Source organism: Lithobates pipiens, unplaced genomic scaffold (assembly GCF_037356315.1).
Source record: "Lithobates pipiens isolate NorthernLeopardFrog02 unplaced genomic scaffold, aLitPip1_a1.2 Scaffold_1, whole genome shotgun sequence".
Taxonomy (NCBI): Eukaryota; Metazoa; Chordata; class Amphibia; order Anura; family Ranidae; genus Lithobates; species Lithobates pipiens.
In genome coordinates this window covers 104,887,400-104,915,017 of record NW_027507685.1, presented here as the reverse complement: position 1 = coordinate 104,915,017, position 27,618 = coordinate 104,887,400, and the positions used below count along the sequence as shown (strand labels likewise).

General features: G+C 46.5%; 1 protein-coding gene across 4 annotated transcripts in view; it reads right to left on the bottom strand.

The window, feature by feature from the left end:
• Window positions 1-1,104: 1,104 nt before the first annotated feature.
• Window positions 1,105-27,618, bottom strand: part of DRP2 (dystrophin related protein 2) — a 132,353-nt gene continuing 105,839 nt past the window's right edge. For all 4 annotated transcript variants that reach the window (XM_077468224.1, XM_077468440.1, XM_077468363.1 and 1 more), the window contains 7 exons: window positions 13,438-13,503; window positions 9,559-9,624; window positions 8,668-8,814; window positions 8,096-8,345; window positions 6,604-6,703; window positions 4,385-4,471; window positions 1,105-2,496 (listed from right to left, as the gene is read on the bottom strand). In XM_077468224.1, the coding sequence (XP_077324350.1) occupies window positions 2,480-2,496; window positions 4,385-4,471; window positions 6,604-6,703; window positions 8,096-8,345; window positions 8,668-8,814; window positions 9,559-9,624; window positions 13,438-13,503 (733 nt within the window). In that variant the 3' untranslated portion in view covers window positions 1,105-2,479. The remainder of the gene's footprint in view (window positions 2,497-4,384; window positions 4,472-6,603; window positions 6,704-8,095; window positions 8,346-8,667; window positions 8,815-9,558; window positions 9,625-13,437; window positions 13,504-27,618) is intronic.

The following is a 27,618-nucleotide window of genomic DNA, read 5'->3' as shown; positions in this document are numbered from 1 at the left end:
GAGCCCCACGTTGGGTGCTAATAAGACCTGGTCTACAATTGTCATTCCAGTTCATCCCAACATTGTTAAATATGGTTGAGGCCAGGCCTCTGTGCAGGACATTTGAGTTACTGTACAGCAAACTGGTCAAACCCTGTCTTTATGGAGCCTGCTTTGTACACAGGGTCACAGTCATGATGGAACAGAAATTGGTCTTTAACAATTTGTTACCACAAGGTTGAAAGAGCTCAATTGTCTTTGTATAATGCATCCTTCTCTGGAGACACCTGAACTCAATGTAAGGGGTGGTTCTCACATGCTTTTTGGCCATTTATTGTTGGTCAGATGTTCACGTTTGGTCATACAGTGTGCGTTAGGGTTATTTTTATTTTTTTTGTTTTAACCAGGTTTGATGTAATTAGTGCTTAGTGAAATTTTTCTCTCGTTAGAAAAATTGATCACTAGGCTTTTAAAATCAAAGCAAAAATAAACGGAACACATTTAAAGCAAAAGCAAAAAAAAAAAAAAATTCCACTACTTGCATTTCCCATGGTCCAGCGATGCTCTCTTACTGCTCGTTGCTTGGGCCACCTCTGGGTTTAATGACATCTAGTGCCTCTCCTATGAGGCCAACACCCCCTGACATCACCAGCTTTGTGTTGTGTAATGCTTAATGGACCGGTGCTCACGCATCAGAACATGTGCCATTCTATCCAACACTGAAGACCAACTGATGCTGGAGAACATGAATAAGACCATGCTTGACCACGTGGAAGGCACCTGGAATTAAGGTATGCATGCTTTTAATCTTAGAGGTAAGGAGGATGGAGTGGGATGTAATTACCTTGAGTTGGGTTTTAAAGAAGTTTCACTATGCACATTTTTTGTCCCTAGGTCCCTCCAGGCAAAAAGAGTTATTGGCAACGCTAGTCTGCACCATCACTACTAAACGGGGAGGGAGACATGTCAACTCAATATTGTCTGGAGCACCTATACAGGACTGATGGACAGGAATGCTTATGGCAGAGGGGGTAATAAAAACAAATTAGCTCTGCCGGAGGAACTCTCAAAAATCCAGTCCCTTAAAAGGGCGGAGCTCCTAGGAAATAATAGGACAGATACAAATTTTATGGCAAATTGTTTGGCATTTATTATCTTAATTAGAGAAAATTATTGATAGATGACTCAAACGACCAGTGGGCAGTCTTTTCTACCTTGTGAGATTTAAAGCTGACCTGCAAGTGTGGATTTTCTTGCAAAGTTGCATTGTTCCAGCTTGGACCACTATAAACCTACATCGGCCATACCTGGCCGATCCCTATAGATCAGAGGTTCCCAACCCCCAGGCTGTGAACCAATGCCGGTCTGTTGGGGGTCTGGGCCATGGACCAGTACCAGTCTGTGGCCTGTTGGGGGCCAGCACAGCCTTCCACTACCAGAGGACTCCAGCCCCCCTTCTTCCAGTACCACTACTCCTGTCCCTGTCTGTGCTCACATCAATCAGCCAATGAGCTATGGAAAAGAAGGGGAGGGAGGAGAGACTAGCTGGGGACAGGAAGTCATCTAGGGCAAAGATGGCAAACTGCGCCGACTCCCTGGGTGGAGGAGTGGATGCATAAAATTGGAACAAAAATGTTCTGATTGCACCAGGTGGTGATCATGATGTCACTGCCCTGCCTCTCCACCCTGTTCAACCTTTCACTTTGTACTCAAAGAGAAAAATACAAGACGTTCTGAGGATAGCGCCCATGCCAAGTGAGCGCCCCCCTGTGTTCACTATGCAGAAGGGCAACCGCTCAGCAGAAGACAGCAGAGATCACTGTAGCAGCATTGACTACAACACAGTGATCCTCCCCTTTTCAGAGGGATCCAACAGGTATGGCATGTGCATACTTACATTGGTCCAAGCTGGTTGAAGGCAACTGCAAAAAAAATCCTTCAACTTCAGCTGGCATAAAGGATTGCAGATGCGATTTATCATCACAGAGTAGAAGCCTAGAGGATAGGATCAGTTATTTATTACAAATTCTGTACCCATTGAGTAACAATACCTAGTATACTTAGTATTCATTATTATTGTTCCTTAGTAATCCTTAGTATTATGTGCTCTTCAACGTATACTGCTCATCGACATCTATTGGCCTCTCAGGACTAGCAGCCGTACTTGCCAAAAAATCTTTCAGTCTCGCCAGCAGCCGTAAATGTTACCAATTATCCGAAAGGGGAAATTATAAAGCTGAGACAGGTAAAACAGTTTGTAGATCCGACTTTACATACAGTGATCATCTTCTTCCGAGCCTGTCCTGTGGATATCGGTCAACTTCCCCAGATCCAAACTGAATGGAGAGCCATTGTTTCCTTGCATGACTTTTCAGGAACCCCCTTTCTTTGGCTTGAATTTGTAAGAATTTTCAGCAAAGCTGATCCTCCTTCATCTGGTTACATTGCACACTGTGCTCTAGGAGATGTCCGCTGGCACAGTGGCAATGTCAGACGACAGTCATTCGGCAGTGCCATCTGAAAAAAAAAAAGTAATGAGCAAAGAGAGGGTGGCTTACTTATAGCTGCTAGCCAAAGTTGCTGCAAACAAAATTCCATCCATGGCTTTTACATCATCTGTTAACCCCAGCGTCCCTTTAAAATAGCATCTGTACATCCCGGGGTGGCAAGGATCGGTCATTATGTGACTACTGTAATTGGTTGTCACTTCTACAAAAGTCAACTTTTGTCAAGTCAGCAGGGCAACCTACTATTTTATAAATGCATGGCCAACTTTAGCCTGCTGTCCCAAGTCTGATGGCAAGCAACATTCAACCTCTGGCTCCGAGCTAATCCCGGACGAGCCCCCAACCTGTGACGTGAAAGGAAAAGAAGCACAGTGATGAGCTTGCCTCTGGCCTGCTACTGGAATTTGCTCTACCTACTTCTCAGGTACTGACCTCGGCTTGCTACTGGACCTTACCCTGCCTGCTTCCCTGGTACTGACCTCAGCCTACCTGCTTCCCTGGTACTGCCCTCAGCCTGCTACTGGACATTACCTTGCCTGCTTCCCTGGTACTGACCTCAGCCTATTGCACCTTGCCCTACCTGCTTCCCTGGTACTGGAAAGCGAAAGGAAAAGCAACACAGTGATGAGCTAGTCTCTGCTCTTGCCACCTTGCCATCGGAGTGCTTCTTGTGCTGCTTCTTCCTCTCACACTCCAGCCCCCTGCTGTACAGGCACTGCAAGAGGTTGATACCAGGTCCCATTCAGATACTTATTTTGCTTGTATTAACCACTTGCCGAACATCGATATACGTCCTTATTTTGAGGGCAGATATCATTGTTATGGCAGCTGCCATAACCCTGGTATCATCGTGTTCTGTTGGCTACAAGATAAAAGTGGTCTCTGTTTCGGATTTGCTGTGAGATCACTTTTATCGGCAGTGGGAGAGGGGCCTCCAACGCTTACCGGAGCCGTCGGGAGCGGCAAAGGTGATCCGGTCTTCTCTGTGGCTGTGCATGAAGATGAGTGAGGGGAAGATGGCCCCCACCCGTCTTCATGACATTGCAGGGCGGAAGCAGCGTCAAAAAGGTCACGTCCACCCATAGCTCTTAAAAGGCCATTTTTTTTTAAATGACAAATTGTTTTTTTTTTTTTTTATTACATTTTAGTGTAAATATGAGATGTGAGGTCTTTTTGACCCCAGATCTCATATTTAAGAGGTCCTGTCATGCTTTTTTTTTTCTATTACAAGGGTTGTCTACATTACACAATTATTATTATTATTTTTTTTTAAACGGTGTAAAAATAAAAGGTAAAATAAAAAATTATTAAATAAAAAGTTTTAAACGTGCCCCGTCCCGCCGAGCTCGCGTGCAGCAGCGAACGCATACGTGAATAGCGCCTGCATATGAAAACGGTGTTCAAACCACACACGTGAGGTATCGCCGCAATCGGTAGAGCGAGAGCAATAATTCTAGCTCTAGACCTCCTCTGTAACCCAAAACATGCAACCTTTAGAATTTTTTAAACATCGCCTATGGATATTTTTAAGGGTAAAAAAGTTTGTCGCCATTCCATGAGCGGGGCGCAGTTTTGAAGCGCGACATGTTGGGTATCAATTTACTCGGCGTAATATTATCTTTCACAATATAGAAAAAAAATTGGGTTCACTTTACTGTTGTCTTATTTTTTAATACAAAAAAGTGTATTTCTTCCCCCAAAAAAAAGACCACCATTTTATTCTCTAGGGTGTTAGAACCCCCAAACATTATACATTTTTTTTTTCTAAGTAATTTTCTAGCAAAAAAAAACGTATAAACAACAAATCTAAAAAAAATAGGCCCGGTCCTTAAGTGGTTAATACATGAAATGGTTAGAGCACTGACGCATTAATAAGATTATTTGCATCTTTGGTGTACCTGTTGTACTGGGAAGCACATTTCTTAGCTTTTCCATGATGTCTTCGAAGCATAACCCGATGTCTTTTGTTCGACTGTCCATGTCATCTAAAGAGAAATTGTAGGTTATACTTCCAGCACACGGAAGAGATACAATATTACTTTGTAGAAGTATTTGTTAGTATTTTAAGAAAAGATCCTTGAGAGGTAAAATACATAAGGACACGCCAGCAACGTTGAGTTGAGTTGGCCAACACAGTCTAGACACAAGAACCAGGGCAATTTGGCTCCTATGAGTTCAGTTCAAACCAATGAAGGGGCGCTATTCCTCCCACCAACACCAACGACGGGGCGCCATTATTCCAACGACGGGGCGCTATTCCTCCCACCGACACCGACGACGGGGCGCTATTCCTCCCACCGACACCGACGACGGGGCGCTAGCTATTCCTCCCACCGACACCGACGACGGGGCGCTAGCTATTCCTCCCACCGACGACGGGGCGCTAGCTATTCCTCCCACCGACGACGGGGCGCTAGCTATTCCTCCCACCGACGACGGGGCGCTAGCTATTCCTCCCACCGACGGGGTGCTAGCTATTCCTCCCTCTGACACCAACGACGGGGCGCTATTCCACCCAATGATGGGACAGTATTCCGGTCAGGGCTGGGTTCAGCCCTTCCTTCTCTGAGCTGGTCGCTCAGCTGTTGGCTAATTGCCAGCTCCCATCTCTCTCCACAGTTACTCAGCTGTTGATGATCCTGCTCGTCAGTCCTGCCTACTTAAGCCGTCCAGCCCAGAGGATCCCTGCCTTCGCCTTGGTCAACATCACAGAGACTATCTCCTGCGTTCCTGTTTAAAGACTGGCTTTGCTGACATCCCTTCTGGCTCCGGATCCTGCTTGCTGTTCCACTACATTGATCCCTGACTTCTGGCTTGGCTGGCTATCCATTCCGGTTACTGAACTTTGGATATGTTTTGACTACGTTTGTTCTTTTTACTTTTATTATTAAACAAGTGTGATTTAACTGTACTTCTGTCTCGGTCTGATTTCATGGTTTCTGATTCCTCCCACTGATACCAGTGATGGGGCACTATTCCTCCCACAGATACCAATGATGGGGCACTATTCCTCCCACAGATACCAATGATGGGACATTATTCCTCCCACAGATACCAATGATGGGGCACTATTCCTCCCACAGATACCAATGATGGGGCACTATTCCTCCCACAGATACCAATGATGGGGCACTATTCCTCCCACAGATACCAATGATGGGGCACTATTCCTCCCACTGATACCAATGATGGGGCACTATTCCTCCCACTGACACCAAGAGAGAGTGGGAGAGGCAGAGGAGCTGGGCCAGAACTGACAGCAATTATGCACTCCCAGAAGAGAAGAGGGCTATAAATGTGGACGGGGCAGAGGAGCTGGTCCAGCACAGACTGTAATTGGAAACTCCCAAAAGAGGAGAATGGGAGGAGCTGGGCCAGAATGGACAGTAAATAGATACTCCCAGAAGAGGAGAGTGCTATAACGTGGGAGGGGCAGAGGAGCTGGTCCAGCACAGTCTGTAATTAGACACTTCCAGAAGAGGAGCTGGGCCAGAACAGACAGCAATTAGAGACCCCCCCCCCCCCAGAGGAGGAGAGGACTATAACGTGACTGGTCCAGCACAGACTGACGCTCCCACTTTCCTCTTCTTGAAGTGTCTAATTTCAGTCTGTGCTGGACTAGCTCCTCTGGTCCTCCCACATCACAGCTCCTTCCTCTTTTGAGGGTGTCTAAATGCAGAGGAGCTGGGCCAGAACAGACAGCAATTGGACACTCCCATTAGATGAGAGTGCTGCAAAGTGAAAGGGGGAGAGCAGCTAGGCCAGCACAGACCGTAATTAGACACTCCAAGAAGAGGAGAGGGCTAGGTTGTGGGAAGGGCAGAGGATCTGGGCCAGCACAGACAGTAATTAGACACTCCCAGAAAGGGAGAGGTCTATGATTGCAAGGGGGGGGGGGGGCTTTGCTGGGGAATTGACTCTTCCTGGAGTAGTCAACTTTGCTAGCAAGTTCAGATGCACTTTGCAAGTAATAATACTGCAAGTGAGCTTTTAGAATACTTGTGTTTTTTACCTGCTGGTCTCTTTAGGTTGTCTATACACATGGATACATTGTAAAGATTTAAGAGATATACCGGTTTGCATGTACAATGAATATATAATTGTCTCAAACTTTTACCCGCAGCTTCAGTCTCGGGTGTCCCGTTGTTCTGATAGGACTTGCTCTCAGAATCCGGAGACGGGGCCGACGACAGAGGTTTGCCTTCGTCCATGCTAGGCTGGAAACAGTATGGGATAGAGGAAGCATTTTATAGGATGCATGGTCAGCATGTATATTGCATGCATCTTAAGTAATGTGCAAGTGTAACCTTTCCAGGTATTTATTCCCTCTCACAGAGATCGTTATACTCCCCCCCTCCCCGCCCGACCATGCCTTCATCTGCTTTTCTTTTCCTTTTATAAGGTAGGCGCCATCTTTGTTCAGGAACCATCCAGGGTCACCATCCGCTTCATGGTCTCAAAGATGCAGCCTCCCACTTTCTAACTTACAATGTTGCAGTCTAATCACTTAGGAGAGGGAGGAGACTAAGAAAACGCCTCCTCCTGCCTGCAGCAGCCTGATGACATCATCTCAGCCTAAACAAAGTTAATGATTGTCTCCATGTTGTAGGCCAGTGGTCATCAACCCTGTCCTCAGGGCCCACTAACAGGCCAGGTTTGCAAGATAACTAACATACGTCACAGGTGATATAATTTGCTCAGTGATTGCACTATTCTAGTCTACATCTCCCCCAAGGTAATACATAAAACCTGGCCTGTTAGTGGGGTAGATGACCACCGTTGAAGAGGAGAGTTCGAAAGGGTGAGCGGTTTGGCAAAAAAGACAACTCGGAGGGCTGACACCACTCAGTTCACAACGGGATTAAGAAGCAGAATGCATTTCCATCAGATGAACATGTATTTTTCTGTACTTGCCGGGTAAAACGGCAATGGGATAGCATCTATTTGCTCCACTGTAAGATGGCATTGGGAAATCAGTGATTCTTGCATGTCCCAGCGCCCGGGAGGTTCAGGTTGGGAACCTCTAGCTGTTAGTGACAGCCAGCATCCAACGCTAACCCCAGAAGCTGATTGCTTGGTGGATAAGGATCAATTTTGGGCAATTTACATCTTACTGCTTAGATGGGTAGTGTCCCATCTCCTGTCTTTCCCAATCCCCCTGGCTTGCTATACTCCATTCTATACGTTTTAAGTCTAGGGTATCGGGAAAAGCAAGTTTTCTTAACCCCTTGCTTCGGGGCTCACTTACATTCTGGCGGTGGACCGATGGTGTCAGAGGGCATCTGAGTGACAGTGTAGAAGAGAAGAGGTTGCAGGGACCATCTAGCAGATTGGCTGGGTGCTGGGGACCAGTCTAGTGGCCTGGAGGGAGCCCTGCAGGGATTGATCTAGCGGCCGGGGGGGGGGAGCCCTGCGAGGATGAGTCTAGTGGCTCAGGGTTTCCCTGTGGTGTGGGGATGGGTCCAGCGGCCCGGAGGGAGCCTTCAGGAACCAGTCTAGAAGCCTGGACAAAGCCCTGAGGGGGCCAGTCTTGTATCTGTGAGGGAGATTTTTTTTTTCATTTCCCCTGAGCTGAGCTTTAGGATATAACACTTTCCATACATCTGTACCTGTAGAAGTAATTCCCTGAGACGATGCAGCTGGGACTCTAGTTGCTTGTTGTGATCTTCCAGTATCTGCATACGAGTCTCAAGGCGGCTTTTGTGATGCCGTAAAATTCGCGCCTCGCTTAACAATTCTTCGCTCTGTACATCGCCACTGCCGCTGCCTCCCGAATCCGGCGATACCTCGCCCAGGAGTGCTTGTTCTCCAGCCTCTGCATGCCGCCATTTCAGTCTTTTCAGCTCTCCCTGCAGAATTCTGCACAGAGGAAACACTTGCTTACAAAATATCTGGTACCCACCAGTTATCGAGGACAGAGTGTTGCATAATCCAAGCAGCACTCTGCTTGGACTATGCATGTTTGATGTGGACATTGCTGTACATTTCCTTCTACCACTTGATCTAGGGGTTTGGTGAGTGCAAGTTATTTTAGTGTTCACACCCTTAGGAGAGCTGATACTAGAGAAGTAAGCGAGGGCGCCCACGTCATATTGGAATCCCACCATGAGAGGTTTTTGGGGAGAATCGCAAAAGTTGAATGTAGTAACACCCTAAAGATACAACTGGTGTGATTGGGTACCTGTTTTCATGCTCCAGTTGGGCGATGACCTTTTCCAGCTCACCCTCTTCTTCCTTCGGATCCTTTGATCCTGAACACTGTGAAGTACTGCATGGGTCTCGGTCTGTGATTGGACTGGAATGGCGTAGTATATACTGATCTTCATCGCTGGAAGAAACAAAAACATAGGACACCTTTTTATTTTTGGCCAATTATGGGCATCTCCCATCAAGTAGGCTCTACTCTATGGTCAAAGTATGTAGACGACCTTTGAAACTGAGTTTAGATGCTTCTTTTGAAAGGTCCCATACTACAGCATATTTTAGGCAATAATTGGCTTCCAACCATCCAATAAACTGATTACTCCATCCGATGAACTACTGACACGTTTCACTTGGTCAGGAACTTACAGGGTCACCCTACGAGTAAGCTTCTGACCGAGTGAAACACGTTGGATCCATTAGGTTCTACTATGTACTCAAAGTATGTAGACCTCCTTTGAAACTGTTGAGTTTAGATGCTTCCTTTGAAAGTACAAGTCACCCTATGAGTAAGCTCCTGACCGAGTGAAACACGTTAGAGGGGCTGTACATCGAATGGAGTAATCTATTTGTTGGATGATCCCAATAAATTGTTAGGAGGCTTTTAATTCAGTGAGCAGTTCCGCTTTCCACCATTGGAGCCATTGTAGAGAAATGTTGCATCTGGACCCTAATATCGGCCTGTTCCCTTTTTTACCTTTAGATATTATGTAGGATTAATAAACTTTATTTTTGTTTTTTACACTGCTTCTGATCTGTGTTTTTTTTTTTTTAACAGTCAGGATCCCTTCCTACAAAAGATACAAGTGATCAAAATGTCATATTTAATGTCGAGATACAAATAAAATAGCTAAAAAAGGGATAAACTCACAGGCTGTCATCAGGGGAAAGACTATCGGTAAAGAAGGAGCCACTCTGATTTTCCATTTCTGCAAGCCTGGAAAGAACGCAAAGAGTTAAGTCACTGAAACACAAAATATGTTCAGTTCTTGGTGGGGTAGTCTAATGCCTCATTGATTTATGGTTGCCCCATGCTGTAATGTGAAGGGGGGCAGAGGACACTACTGTGGGGGGTGATGTGATTTAAAGCAGAGGACACTACTATGGGAGGTGGTTTGAAGGGGTAGAGGACACTACTGTGAGGAGTGATGTGATGGGGGACAGAGGACACTACTGTGGGGGTGATGTGAAGGGGGGCAGAGGACACTACTGTGGGGAGTGATGTGAAGGGGGCAGAGTACACTACTGTGGGGGGTGATGTGAAGGGTGCCAGAGGACACTACTGTGGGGGGTGATGTGAAGGGGGGCAGAGGACACTACTGTGAAGTGGAGCAGAGGACACTACTGTGGGGGTGATGTGAAGGGGGGAAGAGGACACTACTATGGGAGGTGATGTGAATTAAAGCAGAGGACACTACTGCGGGAGGTGATTTGAAGGGGTAGAGGACACTACTGTGAGGAGTGATGTGAAGGGGGCAGAGGACACTACTGTGGGGGGTGATGTGAAGGGGGGCAAAGGACACTACTGTGGGGGGTGATGTGAAGGGGGGCAGAGGACACTACTGTGGGGGGTGATGTGAAGGGGGGGCAGAGGACACTACTGTGGGGGGTGATGTGAAGGGGGGCAGAGGACACTACTGTGGGGGGTGATGTGAAAGGAGCAGAGGACACTACAGCGGGGAGTGATATGAAGGGGGGCATAGGACACTGCTGGGGGGGTGATGTGAAGGGGGCAGAAGACACGAATGTGGGGGGTGATGTCAAGGGGGGCAGAGGACACGAATGTGACCTGGAGCAGAGGACACTACTGTGGGGGGGTAATGTGAAGGGGGGCAGGACACTACTGTGGGAGGTGATGTGAAGGGGGGAAGAGGACACTACCGTGGGGGGTGATATGAAGGGGGGGAAGAGGACACTACTATGGGAGGTAATGTGAATTAAAGCAGAGGACACTACTGCGGGAGGTGATTTGAAGGGGTAGAGGACACTACTGTGAGGAGTGATGTGAAGGGGGCAGAGGACACTACTGTGGGGGTGATGTGAAGGGGGCAGAGGACACTACTGTGGGGGTGATGTGAAGGGGGCAGAGGACACTACTGTGGGGGTGATGTGAAGGGGTAGAGAACACAACTGTGGGGAGTGATGTGAAGGGGGGCAGAGGAGACTACTGTGGGGAGTGATGTGAAGGGGGGCAGAGGAGACTACTGTGGGGGGGTGATGTGAAGGGGGCAGAGGACACTACTGTGGGGGTGATGTGAAGGGGGCAGAGGACACTACTGTGGGGGTGATGTGAAGGGGTAGAGGACACAACTGTGGGGGTGATGTGAAGGGGTAGAGGACACAACTGTGGGGAGTGATGTGAAGGGGGGCAGAGGAGACTACTGTGGGGGGTGATGTGAAGGGAGCAGAACACACTACTGTGGGGAGTGATATGAAGGGGGGCAGAGGACACTGCTGGGGGGTGATGTGAAGGGGGCAGAAGACACGAATGTGGGGGGTGATGTGAAGGGAGCAGAGGACACTACTGTGGGACGTGATGTGAAGGGAGCAGAGGACACTACTGTGGGACGTGATGTGAAGGGGGGCAGAGGACACTACTGTGGGAGGTGATGTGAAGGGGGGAAGAGGACACTACTGTGGGGGGTGATGTGAAGGGAGCAGAGGACACTACTGCGGGGAGTGATATGAAGGGGGGCAGAGGACACTACTGTGGGGGGTGAAGTGAAAGGAGCAGAGGACACTACTGTGGGAGGTGATGTGAAGGGGGCAGGACACTACTGTGGGAGGTGATGTGAAGGGGGGAAGAGGACACTACCGTGGGGGGTGATATGAAGGGGGCAGAGGACACTACTGTGGGGGTGATGTGTAGGGGTAGAGGACACTACTGTGGGGGGTGATATGAAGGGGGGCAGAGGACACTACTGGGGGGGTGATGTGAAGGGGGGCAGAGGACACTACTGGGGGGGTGATGTGAAGGGGGGCAGAGGACACTACTGTGGGAGGTGATGTGAAGGGGGGCAGAGGACACTACTGTGGGAGGTGATGTGAATTAAAGCAGAGGACACTACTGCGGGAGGTGATTTGAAGGGGTAGAGGCCACTACTGTGAGGAGGTGATGTGAAGGGGGGCAGAGGACACTACTGTGGGAGGTGATGTGAATTAAAGCAGAGGACACTACTGCGGGAGGTGATTTGAGGGGTAGAGGCCACTACTGTGAGGAGTGATGTGAAGGGGGGCAGAGGACACTACTGTGAGGAGTGATGTGAAGGGGGACAGAGGGCACTACTGTGGGGGGTGATGTGAAGGGGGGCAGAGAACACTACTGTGGGGTGTGATGTGAAGGGGGGCAGTGGACACTACCGTGGGGGGTGATGTGAAGGGGGGCAGTGGACACTACCGTGGGGGGTGATGTGAAGGGGGGCAGAGGACATTACCGTGGGGGGTGATGTGAAGGGGGGCAGAGGACATTACCGTGGGGGTGATGTGAAGGGGGGCAGAGGACATTACCGTGGGGGTGATGTGAAGGGGGACAGAGGACAGTACCGTGGGAGGTGATGTGAAGGGGGGGCAGAGGACACTACCGTGGGAGGTGATGTGAAGGGGGGAAGAGGACACTACTATGGGGGGTGATGTTAAGGGGGGGCAGAGGACACTACCGTGGGAGGTGATGTGAAGGGGGGCAGAGGACAGTACCGTGGGGGTGATGTGAAGGGGGGCAGAGGACAGTACCGTGGGGGTGATGTGAAGGGGGGCAGAGGACAGTACCGTGGGGGTGATGTGAAGGGGGCAGAGGACAGTACCGTGGGGGTGATGTGAAGGGGGCAGAGGACAGTACCGTGGGGGTGATGTGAAGGGGGCAGAGGACACTACTGTGGGAGGTGATGTGAAGGGGGGGCAGAGGACACTACCGTGGGAGGTGATGTGAAGGGGGCAGAGGACACTACTGTGGAAGGTGATGTGAAGGAGGGCAGAGGACACTACCGTGGGAGGTGATGTGAAGGGGGGCAGAGGACATTACCGTGGGGGCTGATGTGAAGGGGGGCAGAGGACATTACCGTGGGGGGTGATGTGAAGGGGGGCAGAGGACACTACTGTGGGAGGTGATGTGAAGGGGGGGCAGAGGACACTACTATGGGGGATGATGTTAAGGGGGGCAGAGGACACTGCTGGGGGTGATGTGAAGGGGTAGAGGACACTACAGTGGGGAGTGATGTGAAGGGGGGCAGAGGACGCTACTGTGGGGAGTGATGTGAAGGGGGGCAGAGGACGCTACTGTGGGGGTGATGTGAAGGGAGGCAGAGGACACTACTGTGGGGGGTGATGTGAAGGGGGGCAGAGGACACTACTGTGGGAGGTGATGTGAAGGGGGGCAGAGGACACTACTGTGGGAGGTGATGTGAAGAGGACACTACTGTGGGGGGGGGGGGGTGATGTGAAGGGGGGCAGAGGAAACTAATGTGGGTGGTGATGTGAAGGGAGGCAGAGGACACTACTGTTAAGTGGAGCAGAGGACACTACTGTGGGGGTGATGTGAAGGGAGTAGAGGACACTACTGTGGGGAGTGATGTGAAGGGGGAGCAGAGGACACTACTGTGGGAGGTGATGTGAAGGGGGGCAGAGGACACTACTGTGGGGGGTGATGTGAAGGGGGGCAGAGGATACTGTGGGGGGGGGGGGGTGATGTGAAGGGGGGCAAAAAATGCAGAATACAGATTTAATAAAAGGCATTGTCTGAGTAATTGATACCAACCTGCTAGCAAAGTGCTCTATCCTTGAATGTGTATCAGCATGGGGAAGCATTGGAGAGGACAAGGACCTGTCACAAATTAATAATGGGAAAATTTAAATTACACGATAACAAAATGTATATATTTATAGATTTATTTTTTCCAAACAATATTTTTGTTTTTATAGTACAAAAAATAAAAATCCCAGTGATCAAATATAATATTGTACACACAAAAAACACTGGCTAGGCACACAGTTAACCCTTTGAGCCCTTCCCAGCCAATGCCGTAATATCGCAGTCCCGCTATTAGTCGCTGATCGCTACCATTACTAGTATAAAAATAAATAAAAATTGCAGTATATACAAAGTTTGTAGACACTTTAAAACTTTTGCACAAGCCTATCAATATACGCTTATTGGTATTTTTTTTTTCAAAAAATATGTAGCAGAATACATATTGGCCTAAATTCATGAAGAAATTATATTTTTATTTATTTTATTTTTTTAATTGGATACGTTTTATGGCAGAAAGTAAAAAATATATTTTTTTCCCAACATTGCCAGTCTTTTTTTTGTTTAGCACAAAAAAAAACCCAGTGGTGATCACTGTATTATTGTCACTGGTTCCCACAAAGTGTCAGTTAATGCCAGATTGGCCGCTGCAATATTGCAGTCTCACTATAAGCCTCTGATCGTCATCGTTACTAGTATAAAGGGAAAAAAAATCCCAGTATATATCCCATAGTTTGTAGACGCTATCATTTTTACACAAACCAATCCATATAGGCTTATAGGGATTTATTTATTTATTTTTTGGGGGGGTTTACAAAAAAATATGTAGTAGGATACATATTGGCCTAAATTTACGAAGAAATTTGATATTTTTTTTTACATTTTTTTTTATTGGATATGTTTTATAGCAGAAAGTAAAAAAAAAATATTTTTTCCCAAAAATTTAAATTGCAGTATATATCCCATAGTTTTTACACACTACAACTTTTGCGCAAACCAATCAATATACGCTTATTGCAAATTTTTTTTAACAAAAAATATGCAGCAGAATACATATTGGCCCAAACTGATGACGAAATTAGATTTTTTACATTTTTTTTTAATTGGATATGTATTATAACAGAAAGGAAAAAAAATATATTTAAAAAAATATATATTAAAAAAAAAAAAAAAAAAATTAAAGACTCAGTGGTGATCAAATATAGTATGATACACACAAAAATTCATGGCCCAAATTGATGAAGAAATTTGATTTTTTACTTTTTTTTTTTATTGGATATGTTTTATAGCAGAAATAAAAAAATATTAAAAAAAAAAAATATATATATATATATATTAAAAACAAAAAAAAATTAAAAACCCAGTGGTGATCAAATATAGTATGATACACACAAAAACACGTTAGGCACACATGTAACCCTTTCATCACCCTAAATGTTAACCCCAAACAGTGGTATTAGTACAGTGGCAGTGCATATTTTTAAGCACTGATCACTGTATTGGTGTCACAGTTCCCACAGTGTCAGTTAATGTCAGATTGCTCCTCCGCAATATTGCAGTCCTGCTGTAAGTTGCTGATTACTGCCATTACTAGTTTATCAAATATATAAATAAAAATTGCAGTATATATCACATAGTTTGTAGACGCTATAACTTTTGCGCAAATTAATCAATATGCACTTATTGGAATTTTTTATTAACAAAAAATGCAGCAGAATATATATATATATATATATATATATATATAGCTCAAATTGATGAAGAAATTCATTTTTTTTTTTAAACTTCTTTTTATTATTAGTAATCATTACAGACAGGTAATGTACAGTGCCTTGCGAAGTATTCGGCCCCCTTGAACTTTTCAACCTTTTGCCACATTTCAGGCTTCAAACATAAAGATATAAAATTTTTTTTTTTTGTGAAGAATCACCAACAAGTGGGACACAATTGTGAAGTGGAACAAAATCTATTGGATATTTTAAACTTTTTTAGCAAATAAAAAACTGAAAAGTGGTGCGTGCAAAATTATTCGGCCCCTTTACTTTCAGTGCAGCAAACTCACTCCAGAAGTTCAGCGAGGATCTCTGAATGATCCAATGTTGTCCTAAATGACTGATGGTAATAAATAGAATCCACCTGTGTGTAATCAAGTCTCTGTATAAATGCACCTGCTCTGTGATAGTCTCAGGGTTCTGTTGAAAGCGCAGAGAGCATCATGAAGACCAAGGAACACACCAGGCAGGTCCGTAAAACTGTTGTGGAGAAGTTTAAAGCCGGATTTGGATACAAAAAGATTTCCCAAGCTTTAAACATCCCAAGGAGCACCGTGCAAGCAATCATTTTGAAATGGGAGTATCAGACCACTGCAAATCTACCATGACCTGGCCGTCCCTCTAAACTTTCAGCTCAGACAAGGAGAAGACTGATCAGAGATGCAGCCAAGAGGCCCATGATCACTCTGGATGAACTGCAGAGAACTACAGCTGAGGTGGGAGAGTCTGTCCATAGGACAACAATCAGTCGTACACTGCACAAATCTGGCCTTTATGGAAGAGTGGCAAGAAGAAAGCCATTTCTCAAAGATATCCATAAAAAGTCTCGTCTAAAGTTTGCCACAAGCCACCTGGGAGACACACCAAACATGTGGAAGAAGGTGCTCTGGTCAGATGAAACCAAAATCTAACTTTTTGCCCACAATGCAAAACGATATGTTTGGTGTAAAAGCAACACAGCTCATCACCCTCAACACACCATCCCCACTGTCAAACATGGTGGCGGCAGCATCATGGTTTGGGCCTGCTTTTCTTCAGCAGGGACAGGGAAGATGGTTAAAATTGAGGGGAAGATGGATGCAGCCAAATACAGGACCATTCTGGATGAAAACCTGTTGGAGTCTGCAAAAGACCTGAAACTGGGACGGAGATTTATCTTCCAACAAGACAATGATCCCAAACATACAGCAAAATCTACAAAGGAATGGTTCACAAATAAACCTATCCAGGTGTTAGAATGGCCAAGTCAAAGTCCAGACCAGAATCCAATCGAGAATCTGTGGAAAGTGTGTCCCACTTGTTGGTGATTCTTCACAAAAAATTCAAATTTTATATCTTTATGTTTGAAGCCTGAAATGTGGCAAAAGTTTGAAAAGTTCAAGGGGGCCGAATACTTTCGAAAGGCACTGTATAACAGACATTTTACAGCAGGGTGTAGCATAAACAGGTTATCATTCAAGTTATTACTCCAAACACCATTTCTTACAATCTTAGTTTCCCTGTTCTTTAGTTATACAGTAAGTGTGTACTTTTCTCTCCCCCTCATTCCCAAACAACAATAAACAAACAAACTTCTGCACGCATATATTGGATAATCAGGTGGTCAGTAATTCTAAGCTCAGCCCCATTCCCCTAGGCCCGAGAGAGCCTCCATGGTATTACTCCCATTTAAGGTCAGGTTCAAAGTTCAGAAGTTCCACACGTCTCTACCTTTTCCACCCAATCTCCCCATATTTTAAGAAACTTCCCTGCCTTTCCTCTTGTCTCATAGGTTATTTTGTATACCGGTATATCCTGATTAATCAAGGCTTTCTATCTGTTTAAGGAGATCATTGCTGTTTGTGTCCATTTGTAAGAGTATAGACTTCCTAGCATAGTATAGTAGAAGACGCAAAAACTGTTTACGGTAACTACTAAGGTCCACTTCCTCAAAAACTGAGAGGAGACACCATTTAGGACTACAGATATTGGGCAGGTCAAACGTGACCGCAACAAAGTGGGTCACTTGAGACCAAAACGGTCTTATCTTCTCACAGTCCCATAGCATATGCAGCAAGTTTCCTTCCCCTCTACCACACTTATGACACATTGGGCTGGGTATTTTCTGCATTCTAAAAAGTCGCAGAGGAGTGTAATATATTCTATGAAAAATACGTATCTTTATCATCCTATCTCTGTCGGAGATAGCAGTGCCAAAATATGTATCCAGGAGTTCATCCCAGTTATCCTCTGAAAGATCAGGTATATCCCTCGTCCAGTTTTGTTTCAGGATTTGTAATCGAGTAGCCCTGGGTTCATTCAGCACCTTATAATAAGTGGAGACTAATTTTACGTGTTCTGGGTGTGCTAGCACCCCCTCTAACGTAGAATTCTGAAAAGAGACACCTCTAAGTCCCAGTTGAGAGTTAGATGCGTCTTTTAGTTGTAAATATCTAAATCTCCAGGTCTCAGGTATACCCAGCTCCTGTCGCAACGTGGGGAATGTTTTAAAGACCCCCTCCTCATACAGTTGGTGAACGTATTTTAAGCCCTTCTCCGCCCATCTGCCTGCATCAGGTAAATCACGGAAATGTGGAAACGACGGATTATTCCATATGGGTTGATTGGGTGAGATCGTAGGTTGGGCCTCAGGCACCAGTATCTGACACAGTTTAAAGATTTTGAGAGAGACCTTGATCATCTCTGTACCGCTCCTCCCGCCAACCCCACCCCTAAATATGACGTTCGATAGGGCTTCATAGGAGGAAAGCAAGGCTGCCTCTGCTGCAGTCACAGCATTATTCAGTTGTGGGAACAGCCACCAATGTACATATACCAGTTGTGAGGCATAGTAATAAAGTCTCAGGTTTGGTAGCGCTAGTCCCCCCTTATTTATGGGTAATTGCAGAGTAGTCATTACTATCCGTGGGTTTTTAGGAAACCACAGAAATGTGGATATTAAGGAGTCTGTTATATCCTCTGTGTTGTGAGAGACACAAGACTCTGGTCTGGAACAATGGAAGTTTATTTCCAGTAGTCACTGTACACTGCAACATGCATCTCAGGACAGTACATCTTATTAGGCTGCTTACATGTGTCCAAGATGGCTACTATACCCCTTGACCCTTGTCATCACTCCTGGGTGGAGCCAGCCTTAAAGTGGCAGTACATGTGGAACCCTTCAGGTATAACACCTTCCATCCATCCCTAAAAAAAAAAAAAAAGAGAAAAGGCACAAAACATTAACTAATAACTGTCCAATAACAGTCCTCCAAACACAGGAGATGCACAGGACTTTTCCTGCATCCAGATGTGAGAGAAAGATTCCAGGGACAGTTGCGGGGATACAATGTCATTGGATCACTTTCGGCGGCCCCGTCGAAAGTCTTGTAACCGGTCTTGAAGCTGAAACCGGTCAGGAGGGCGACAGTGTCGTTGAGGACGGGCACCCATCGACTCGGGATCGGAGGAAACGGGGTCGACTGGAATGGGCACTGGCGGTGCCAAGAAGGGATCCCCCAGCTCAGTGGGTGAACCAACCTCCGGACCCGGGCTGGAGGGCTCTGTTGGAGCTGAGTTCAAAAGATCAGAGTCCCTCCAATCATCAGTTCCCATGCATCCTGATCCGCTGGGAGCAGTTCCTTGCAACACTGGTGGTTCAGCCGGCGTCAGGGATTCATGCAGTTGAAAACGAGGGCGCAGTTGGTCCGCATGCCTTCTGCAAATGGAACCATCTTCCAGGCAGACCCTATACATCTTGGGTCCCAAAGTCTCTGCAATGACAGCAGGAAACCAACGGGTGTTGGAAGCCCCATAAGATCGGGCCCATACCTTTTGTTGGGCTGTGAATCGGGGGATCTCATGGTGTTTGACCATCTTGTCTTGGGACTGCAGTACATGTTCCTGGACTGTTTGTGGGCGGAGCATGTCCAAAACAGTCCATGGCTGCCGACCCAGAAGGAGTTCTGCTGGCGTTTTCCCGGTGGTGGCATGTGGTGTGTTTCTGTAAGCAAAAAGGAAGGAGTCCAGCTGCTGGGGTGACAGGGACTGCTGTTTACTTGTAGCCACTGTAGCTTTGAAATAGCGTTTAAAAGTCTGCACAAACCGCTCTGCTTGACCATTTGTAGCTGGGTGGTAAGGTGCGGTCAACTTGTGCTTGATGTTGTGGGCAGTCAAGAAACGCTGAAACTCCTGACTGGTGAATTGTGCACCGTTGTCTGTGACGATTTCTCTGGGGTATCCAAATGTAGCAGCGAGATGTAACAGTATGGAAACTGTTGCCTTAGTTGTTGGCTGAGTAACAGGAATTACCTCAAGCCACTTTGAATGGGCGTCCACTATGATCAAGAAGGTGTGTCCTCTGATCGGACCTGCAAAGTCCAAGTGTAGTCGAAACCAAGGGACCGTGGGCCAAGTCCAGGGCTGGACGCACCCTCGAGGAGGGTCTCTTGCAGTTTGTGCACGTCCAGCACAAGCATTCACATATGTTGTGATATCCGAGTCTAAGTTTGGCCACCACACATAGCCTCGGGCCTTTTGTTTCATACGTGTGCCCCCGGGATGACCAGTATGTAGCAAGTCCAGAATGTGTCTCCGGAGGGTCTGTGGAATGATCACTCGGTCTCCCCATAAAACACAGTTACCAGCCACAGTTAATTCCATACGCCTACGGAAATAAGGTTCATAATCCTGTGTGACGGTTGCAGGCCAATCGGACCGTACCCAGGAGAGTATTGTTTTCAGAAAGGTATCCTTGGCTGTATGGGCTGCTATCTCCCCAGAAGACAAGAAGGACAGGCTGGTGTAACGACAACTCTTGACCGGTGGAGAGGAGTCCATTGACCTCCCTGTCAGTCGGGACATTGCGTCCGCATTAGCATTGGCATCATGACCGCGATACTGGATTTTATAACTGTACGCTCCCAAGAACAGGGCATAGCGTTGGAGGCGGGCCGCAGTAGTCTGAGAGATGCCTTTGTCAGGGCTAAAGATCTGAAAGAGTGGTTTATGGTCTGTCAGTATGGTGAATTCCCTACCATACAGGTAAAGATGAAACTTCTTAATTGCCCATATCAGCGCAAGAGCCTCTTTGTCAATGTGAGAGTAATTGCTTTCTGCTTTTGTCAAAGACCTGGAGGCAAATGCCACTGGTTTTTCTGACCCATCAGGTAAGATGTGAGACAGTACAGCCCCCAGACCATAGGGTGAGGCATCACAAGCCAAGGTCAGAGGCTTCTGGAGGTCATAGTGAACAAGCATGCGTGACGCCAACAGCTTCCGCTTAGAGACTTCAAAAGCACGTTGGCATGCAGCCGACCAGTCCCATCTGGAGTGTTTCTCCGAAAGCTTGTTCAACGGAAACAAGGTGTGTGACAGATCTGGCAGAAATTTGTGGTAATAGTTCAGCAAGCCAAGGTATGATCGCAGCTGCTGGACATTGGTTGGGGCAGGAGCTTTGACTAAGGCATCAACCTTGGCTTCTGTGGTGTGTATACCGTCTGCATCCACAAGGTGGCCACAAAACTCCAATTTCGGCACCATGAATTGGCATTTTGCTAAGTTCACTTTCAGACCCTGCTCTTTGAGTCTTTCCAACACAAGCTCCACGTTTTGCTTGTGTTCCTGGTCCGTCCGTCCCGTGATGAGCATGTCATCTAACAGGCACTGAGTGAAAGGAATGTCCGCCAAAATCTCATCCATCTTCCGTTGCCAAATGGCTGGGGCAGAGGCTACACCAAACACCATCCGATTGTACTCATACAGTCCCTTGTGGGTGTTGATGGTCAGAAACTTGCGGGAAGAAGGATGGACCTCAAACTGTAAATATGCTTGTTTGAGATCAAGCTTGGTGAACTTTTGACCCCCTGCAAGAGAGGCAAAAATGTCATCTACTCTGGGTAGAGGATACTGGTCTATTTCCAGTTGGGAGTTCAGTGCCATGCGGAAATCGCCACAAATGCGCAAGTCCCCATTCGCTTTCTTCACTGGTACAACAGGTGATGCCCACTCGCTGTGCTCTACCTTTGAGATGACACCTTGTTCCTCCAGCCGACTTAGTTCTGCTTCCACTCCTGCTCGGAGTGCGAAAGGTACTGTGCAAGCTTTGAAGAACTTAGGCTGGGCGTTGGGTTTCAGCTTAAGTCTCACACAGTCATGCTTTATTTTCCCCAACTGGTCATCAAAGATCTTTGGGAACCGCTGCTTCAGGGACACCACCCATCCCTCATTATCTCCTAATGGAATTGTCACAGTGTTACAGGGATTTATGGCGATGTCTGGCATACCAAAGTGAGCAATCCAGTCTCTCCCAAAGAGAGGGGGTCCCCCATTCTCTAGTATATATAATGGCAGTCTCTTTGTCTGACCCTTGTACAATACCTGCACTTTTGCATAACCCAGTGGGTGGAGTATCTGCTTTGAGTATGTCTGCAGTTTGATTGGCGTTGGGCGGACAGTTGTTCGGGTCTGAAGTTGTCTCCATTGTTTCTGAGTGATAACTGAAACTGCTGCTCCTGTGTCTACATCCATCTTTAGTTTCTTTCCCTCAATGGTTACCTCTACAGTCATTGCAGAGGGTGCTGAATGCATATGATGTATGTCTAAACTGTGGAGCACTTCCTCATCCTCTGACTCAGATGATGATGTATATCTTCCCACCATATAGGTCTTTGTCTTGGGGTTCAGAGGTTGTTTATCTTGCACCTTCTTGCTCCGGCAAACTCGTTTCAGATGTCCTGTTTTACCACAGTTATGATGACAGGTCTGATCCTTAAACCTGCAGACTTTGTGATCATGGTCTGTATTCCCACAACGGTAGCAAGCTGACCCCCGGCTTGGTGGAGGTCTGTATTTCCAGTTTGCAACTGTGGCTTTGACTGCTGTTCTGAAAACTTCTTGTTTCACCTCTTCTCTTCTGCCCTGGGGGTTCAATTCCTCTGTATCTTTCACAGCCATTTCCATCATTGAAGCTATATCAATTGCCTTTGCAAGGGTAAGGTCTTTCTCTGTTAACAGTCTCTTTTGGCTAGAGTCACAATTCAGTCCCATGACAAACTTATCTCTCAGTGCAGTAGGTAGGTACTCCCCAAAAGAACAGGTAGAGGCTAGTCTGCGAAGGGCGAGCACATAAGCTTTAATTTCTTCACCTGGCTGCTGCTGCCTCTGGTAAAAACAAAATCTTTCTGCAATCTCTAGTGGTTTAGGCTGGAAGTGACCCTCTAACAGTGTCAGGAGCTCTGCCAATGTCTTAGTTGCTGGTTTTACAGGAAAAAGGAGATCCCTGAGAGTGTCATATGTCTGAGCACCGACCACTGTCAGAAATACTGCTACTTGCCTTTCACCTGGGATGCCATTTGCACTGAAATACTGTTCCAGTCTCTCCACCCAGGAACGCCAGGATGTCTGTTCTCCATCAAATTCACTTAATGTCCCAATCAATAACATTTTCCTGCTGGGTTCTGTGATTGCTTTTATCCAGGTAACAATCCACAATGTCTTTGTCTCTCTCTCAGACTGATAGACACTTTGTAAATCCCATCCTCGTCGCCACTGTTATATCCTCTGTGTTGTGAGAGACACAAGACTCTGGTCTGGAACAATGGAAGTTTATTTCCAGTACTCACTGTACACTGCAACATGCATCTCAGGACAGTACATCTTATTAGACTGCTTACATGTGTCCAAGATGGCTACTATACCCCTTGACCCTTGTCATCACTCCTGGGTGGAGCCAGCCTTAAAGTGGCAGTACATGTGGAACCCTTCAGGTATAACAGAGTCCATCTCTTAAAAAATAATTTTGGGCACATAGACCGGGCAGTTTGCTAAAATGTATAATAGTTTGGGAAAAAACACCATTTTAAATAAATTAGCCCTCCCCATCAATGTCAGAGGCAAGTTAACTCAGTTATTAAGTTTAACCTTAAGGGAAGCTATACAAGGGAGAAGATTATCTGAGATATACTTCGTAATTGGTAGCTGGACCATCACTCCTAGATATTTAAACTTTGTGGCAATCTGCAATGGACAATTTTGCGGTAAGTGATCAGGAGAGTCCGAATCTATTGGGAACACAATGGATTTGGTCCAATTAATTTTCAGCCCGGAATATGCACCAAAAGCAGTGATCAACTGCAGCAGCTTGGGGATCGTACATTTTGGATTCGACAAATAAAGCAGCATGTCGTCGGCATATAGTGATATACGCTCTTCCAACGAGCCTATCCACATGCCCTGCAGTTCCGTGGAAACTCTTAACAACCTTGCAAGAGGCTCCACTGCCAACGCAATTAGAAGGGGTGACAGAGGACAGCCCTGCCGGGTGCCTCTATGAATTCTGAAGGCTTTAGAAATGGTACCGTTAAGCCGAAGGCGTGCTATGGGTTGGTCATACAATATTCGAATCCAGGTAATAATATTGTTTCCGAATCCAAATTTTTCCATAGTGTGAAGGAGATAAGGCCATTCCACTAAATCAAATGCCTTATGGGCGTCCAGGGACACTATCACTCTAGGGACTGTTAGTGGATTTGGGGCTTGTAGATTGGTATATAATCTGCGAACGTTACTATACGTAGATCTTCTGGGGATAAATCCAGTCTGATCCGGGTTAATTAGAGTGGTAATTACAGAATTTAATCGAGTGGCTAAAATTTTCGATAACATTTTTAGGTCCGTATTAGTGAGATTGGCCTGTATGATTCACAGTAAAGGGGGTCTTTGTTGGGCTTGGGGATTAATACAATAAGTGCTTCTTTCATGGATGGGGGTAGGCAGCGTTGGGTAAAAATGGTTGAAAAAAGTTTACACAGTCTGGGGACCAGGATATCTTGATATTCTAGATACCATTCAATGGGAAACCCATCTGGACCCGGGGTTTTGTGTTTAGCAAAGTTTTTAATGGTTAGCGTTATCTCCTCTACAGAAATGGGCGATTCCAGTGACATCTTCTGTTCTAAGGGCAACACAGGGAAGTCAATCGTATCAACATATTCATATAGTTCTGGAATGGTATAGTGGGCCTGGGATCGATATAAGTTTGTGTAAAAGTTCTGGAAAGTCTCCAGGATCTCCTCCTGTGTGTCTCTAAGTGTATCAGAAGCATCATAGATGCAGGGGATGAAGATGGGGTCAGGGAGCGGTGCGGCCAAAAACGCTAGCAGTTTTCCGCTCCTATCGCCCATTTCGAAAATCCGCTGGCGTTGATACAGGATTTTTTTCTGAGTGTTTGAAAGAAGTGCTAGTTCATACTCTACTAATGCTCTGTAAGTTCTGATAACAGAGAGGAGAAGGATCCCTAACATAGCAAACCTCCGCCTCCTTTAACTGAGAGGCCAACTCTCGTAGGCGCTCCCCATTTGCCCTCCTCAGATCTAGCACCCCCTTCATGTAGGCCCCTCTAGAAACCGCCTTAAAAGCATCCCAAGTAATTAATTCCGGAACCTCCTCCCTGTTTTCCTGCCAAAAGTTAGTCACTGCGTCTTTACATGTATATGTCACCATGAGTTCCTGCAGCCAATATGAACTCATCCGCCACACCTGGTCGCCCAAGTTTGTGCGCGCTCTCATAGTCAACCGCAGGGGGGAGTGATCTGAGACTGCCTTCGGTAAGTAGGAAATCTCCTCTACTCCTTGCAACGCAGCCCCAGAGAGGAAAAACATATCCAGCCTAGAAAGAGATCTATAGGACGCCGATGCACAAGAGAACTCCCACAACTCCGGGTGTTTCCAACCTTCAAATCATAGGACGTCGCCCAATCACTTAACACTGGGGACGGCGGTCTAGTGCATCGGAGCCTATCTTGATCAGCGTTCATGACCTGGTTAAAGTCTCCCCCTATAAGGAGGTGACCTTGTAACATGGGGAGCACCACCATCATACAGTCCCTTAGCCGCTGCAGTTCAAAGGGTGGCGGCATATACAGGTTCACTAAAGTATATAACACTCCCTGGTATTGTAAAACCACCACAACATAACAGCCCTGCGGGTCATTCTTGACCTCCAGTATCTGGACCGGTAAAGATCTTAATATAAGTATAGATACACCTCTAGAGTAACTAGAATAAGTCGCGTGAAAGGCATGTGCAATGTATCTCTTCTTTAGGGCCATGACCCGGGATCCCACCAGGTGAGTTTCTTGGAGCATAATTATTTGCGCTTTAGTACATTTTAGATAATCAAAGACGAGTGATCTCTTAATCTTTGAATTAAGCCCTCTGACATTCCAGGTGATACAATTAAAACTCATCGGTGGGATGCAGAGCCCATACAACATAAAAGGGGAGGGAGGACAGTCCAGTAAGAACCTTGTCCCCACCCCCCCTTGTTTATTAATATATCTTGAACAATTTGTAAGGGAATCAAGAACTGATCACTTCTATTCCACAATTTTTTCCTCTTCCAGTTCATGCGTGCAGTGTCTATGCGATAAAAAAACAAACTCAACCATCCAAGTTCCCCCCTCCCCCCTCCCTGCTCATTGCCCCCAACTGTAACGAGCTTCATCCCAGTAACCAAAAAGAAAAACAGTTCAGTCTAGGGAGTGACCAGGCCTATCTCCCAGTTGCAGTTAGTAGTATAACCTTGTCAGGTCAATCAAGGGGAATCTTGGTCAACCCCCGGCAAATCATAGTAAACGATAAAGGCACCTAATGCGGTTACAAAGTGAAGATGTGCGCATCCTTTGCTGGGTTATGGGCACCAGACCTAGGTCCGCCCGGTAAATGTGAGGGTAACACACCACTAAACATAACTCCTGGGTAGGACAACAAAGAGATATCTCACATGATGTGCACCCCAGCCCACAATCAGCGAATCCTTCTGTAATAATAAACAAAGGTAATCCCATCGATGACTGTGCAGCCCCTTAGACTTCTGTGGGTGAAAGAAAAAATTGTACCTTGCCTTCATTAACCACTCTCAGCTTGGCAGGATACATCATGCTGTACGGAAGATGTTTATCTCGTAGACGCTTCTTCACATTGATGAAAGCTGCTCTTTGTTTTTGAGTGGTGGCAGAAAAGTCAGGGAAAATTGAGATTTTCTTTCCGTTATATTGTATATCTTGTAGATTCCGGGCAGTACGTATAATACATTCTTTATCCCGAAAGTGGAGCAGTTTTGCTAGGATGGGTCATGGGGGAGCTCCAGGGAGCATAGGGCGCATAGGCACCCTATGAGCCCGTTCAATCGGGAACAAAGGCGATAGGGCCTCCCACCCCAGCAGAGTTCCCAGCCATTGCTCCAGGAATTGCTCTGTGTCCCTGCCTTCCGCCCTTCCGGAAAGCCCACGATTCGCAGATTGTTTCTGCGCATGTGGTCTTCCAGGTCTCCCAATTTAGTGGCATGATCTTTAAGCTCCTGTTGGTGTGTACGGATAGTAGCAGACATAGGCTGTATACTGTCCTCCATATCACTGATTCTTTGCTCTGCAGTAGAGATCCTAGAGTGAATCTTCTGCATGTCATGTTTAACAATAGATAAATCCAGTCTGACTGATTCGATCTTTGTTGTTAATGTAGTCTGGCATTGATGTATAGCCTCCATCACATGTTTTAAAGTGAGCTCTTCCTCTCCCTCCACCGTCCCCTCAGCCTCCACCTCCCGGTCCGCCTGTTGTGTTAGCTCACCAGGGTCACTGTCTTTCTCCCAGGCCCCTTCCTCCTCCGCCTGTGGCATCACCGGCGGTGGGGTATGTTGACTGTGCGGGGAGTCTGCAAAGTGTTCCTTAATGGTGGTCGGGGGTTTAGTTTTAGTGGTAATGCCTGAGGATGTCTGTGTGCTGGCCTGAGGGCCAGACTCACCTCTCGCCTGCATCTTGTTTTTCGGCGGCTTGCCACTAGAGGAGGACACGCCGGCGCCATCTTTGGCCTTGCTCCTGGTCTGCGAGGCTGCCCGCTCCGCGGCGTTTTTATGGCTTGCTGGGCCATTCCGACCCATTCTAACGGGTCCCGGTGAAGGCGGGGGTTGTACCGGCGGAGTCTGCAAAGACAGGGTCAGAATCGGTGCGGTCGGATGCTATGCAGGATACTTCGGTACCGGAGGAGCTCTCAAGACACGCTGTCTACATGTCCGCCGCTGGCCACGCCCCCAGAAATTCTATTTTTTACATTTTTTTTATTGGAAATGTTTTATAGCAGAAAGAAAAAAAAAGTAAAAATGTAATATATATATATATAATATAATATAATATGTATGTTGTGAGGGGTTAGCTCAGCAGCGGGTGTGTGTGACCCCCTGGATGGGTTCACAACACAAAATTAGGCACAGCAGACAGCGTTGTAGGTGCAAAAAAACAAAAGATGCGGTTTATTTATGCTACATGCAGTGAAACATATAACAGCCAAACAAAAATAAAACATGAAAATAAATCCTGGTCAGCTTGACCTCTAAATACACACTTAGATTCCCTGTCTAACAACTGAGTGCAGCCTTGTGCTG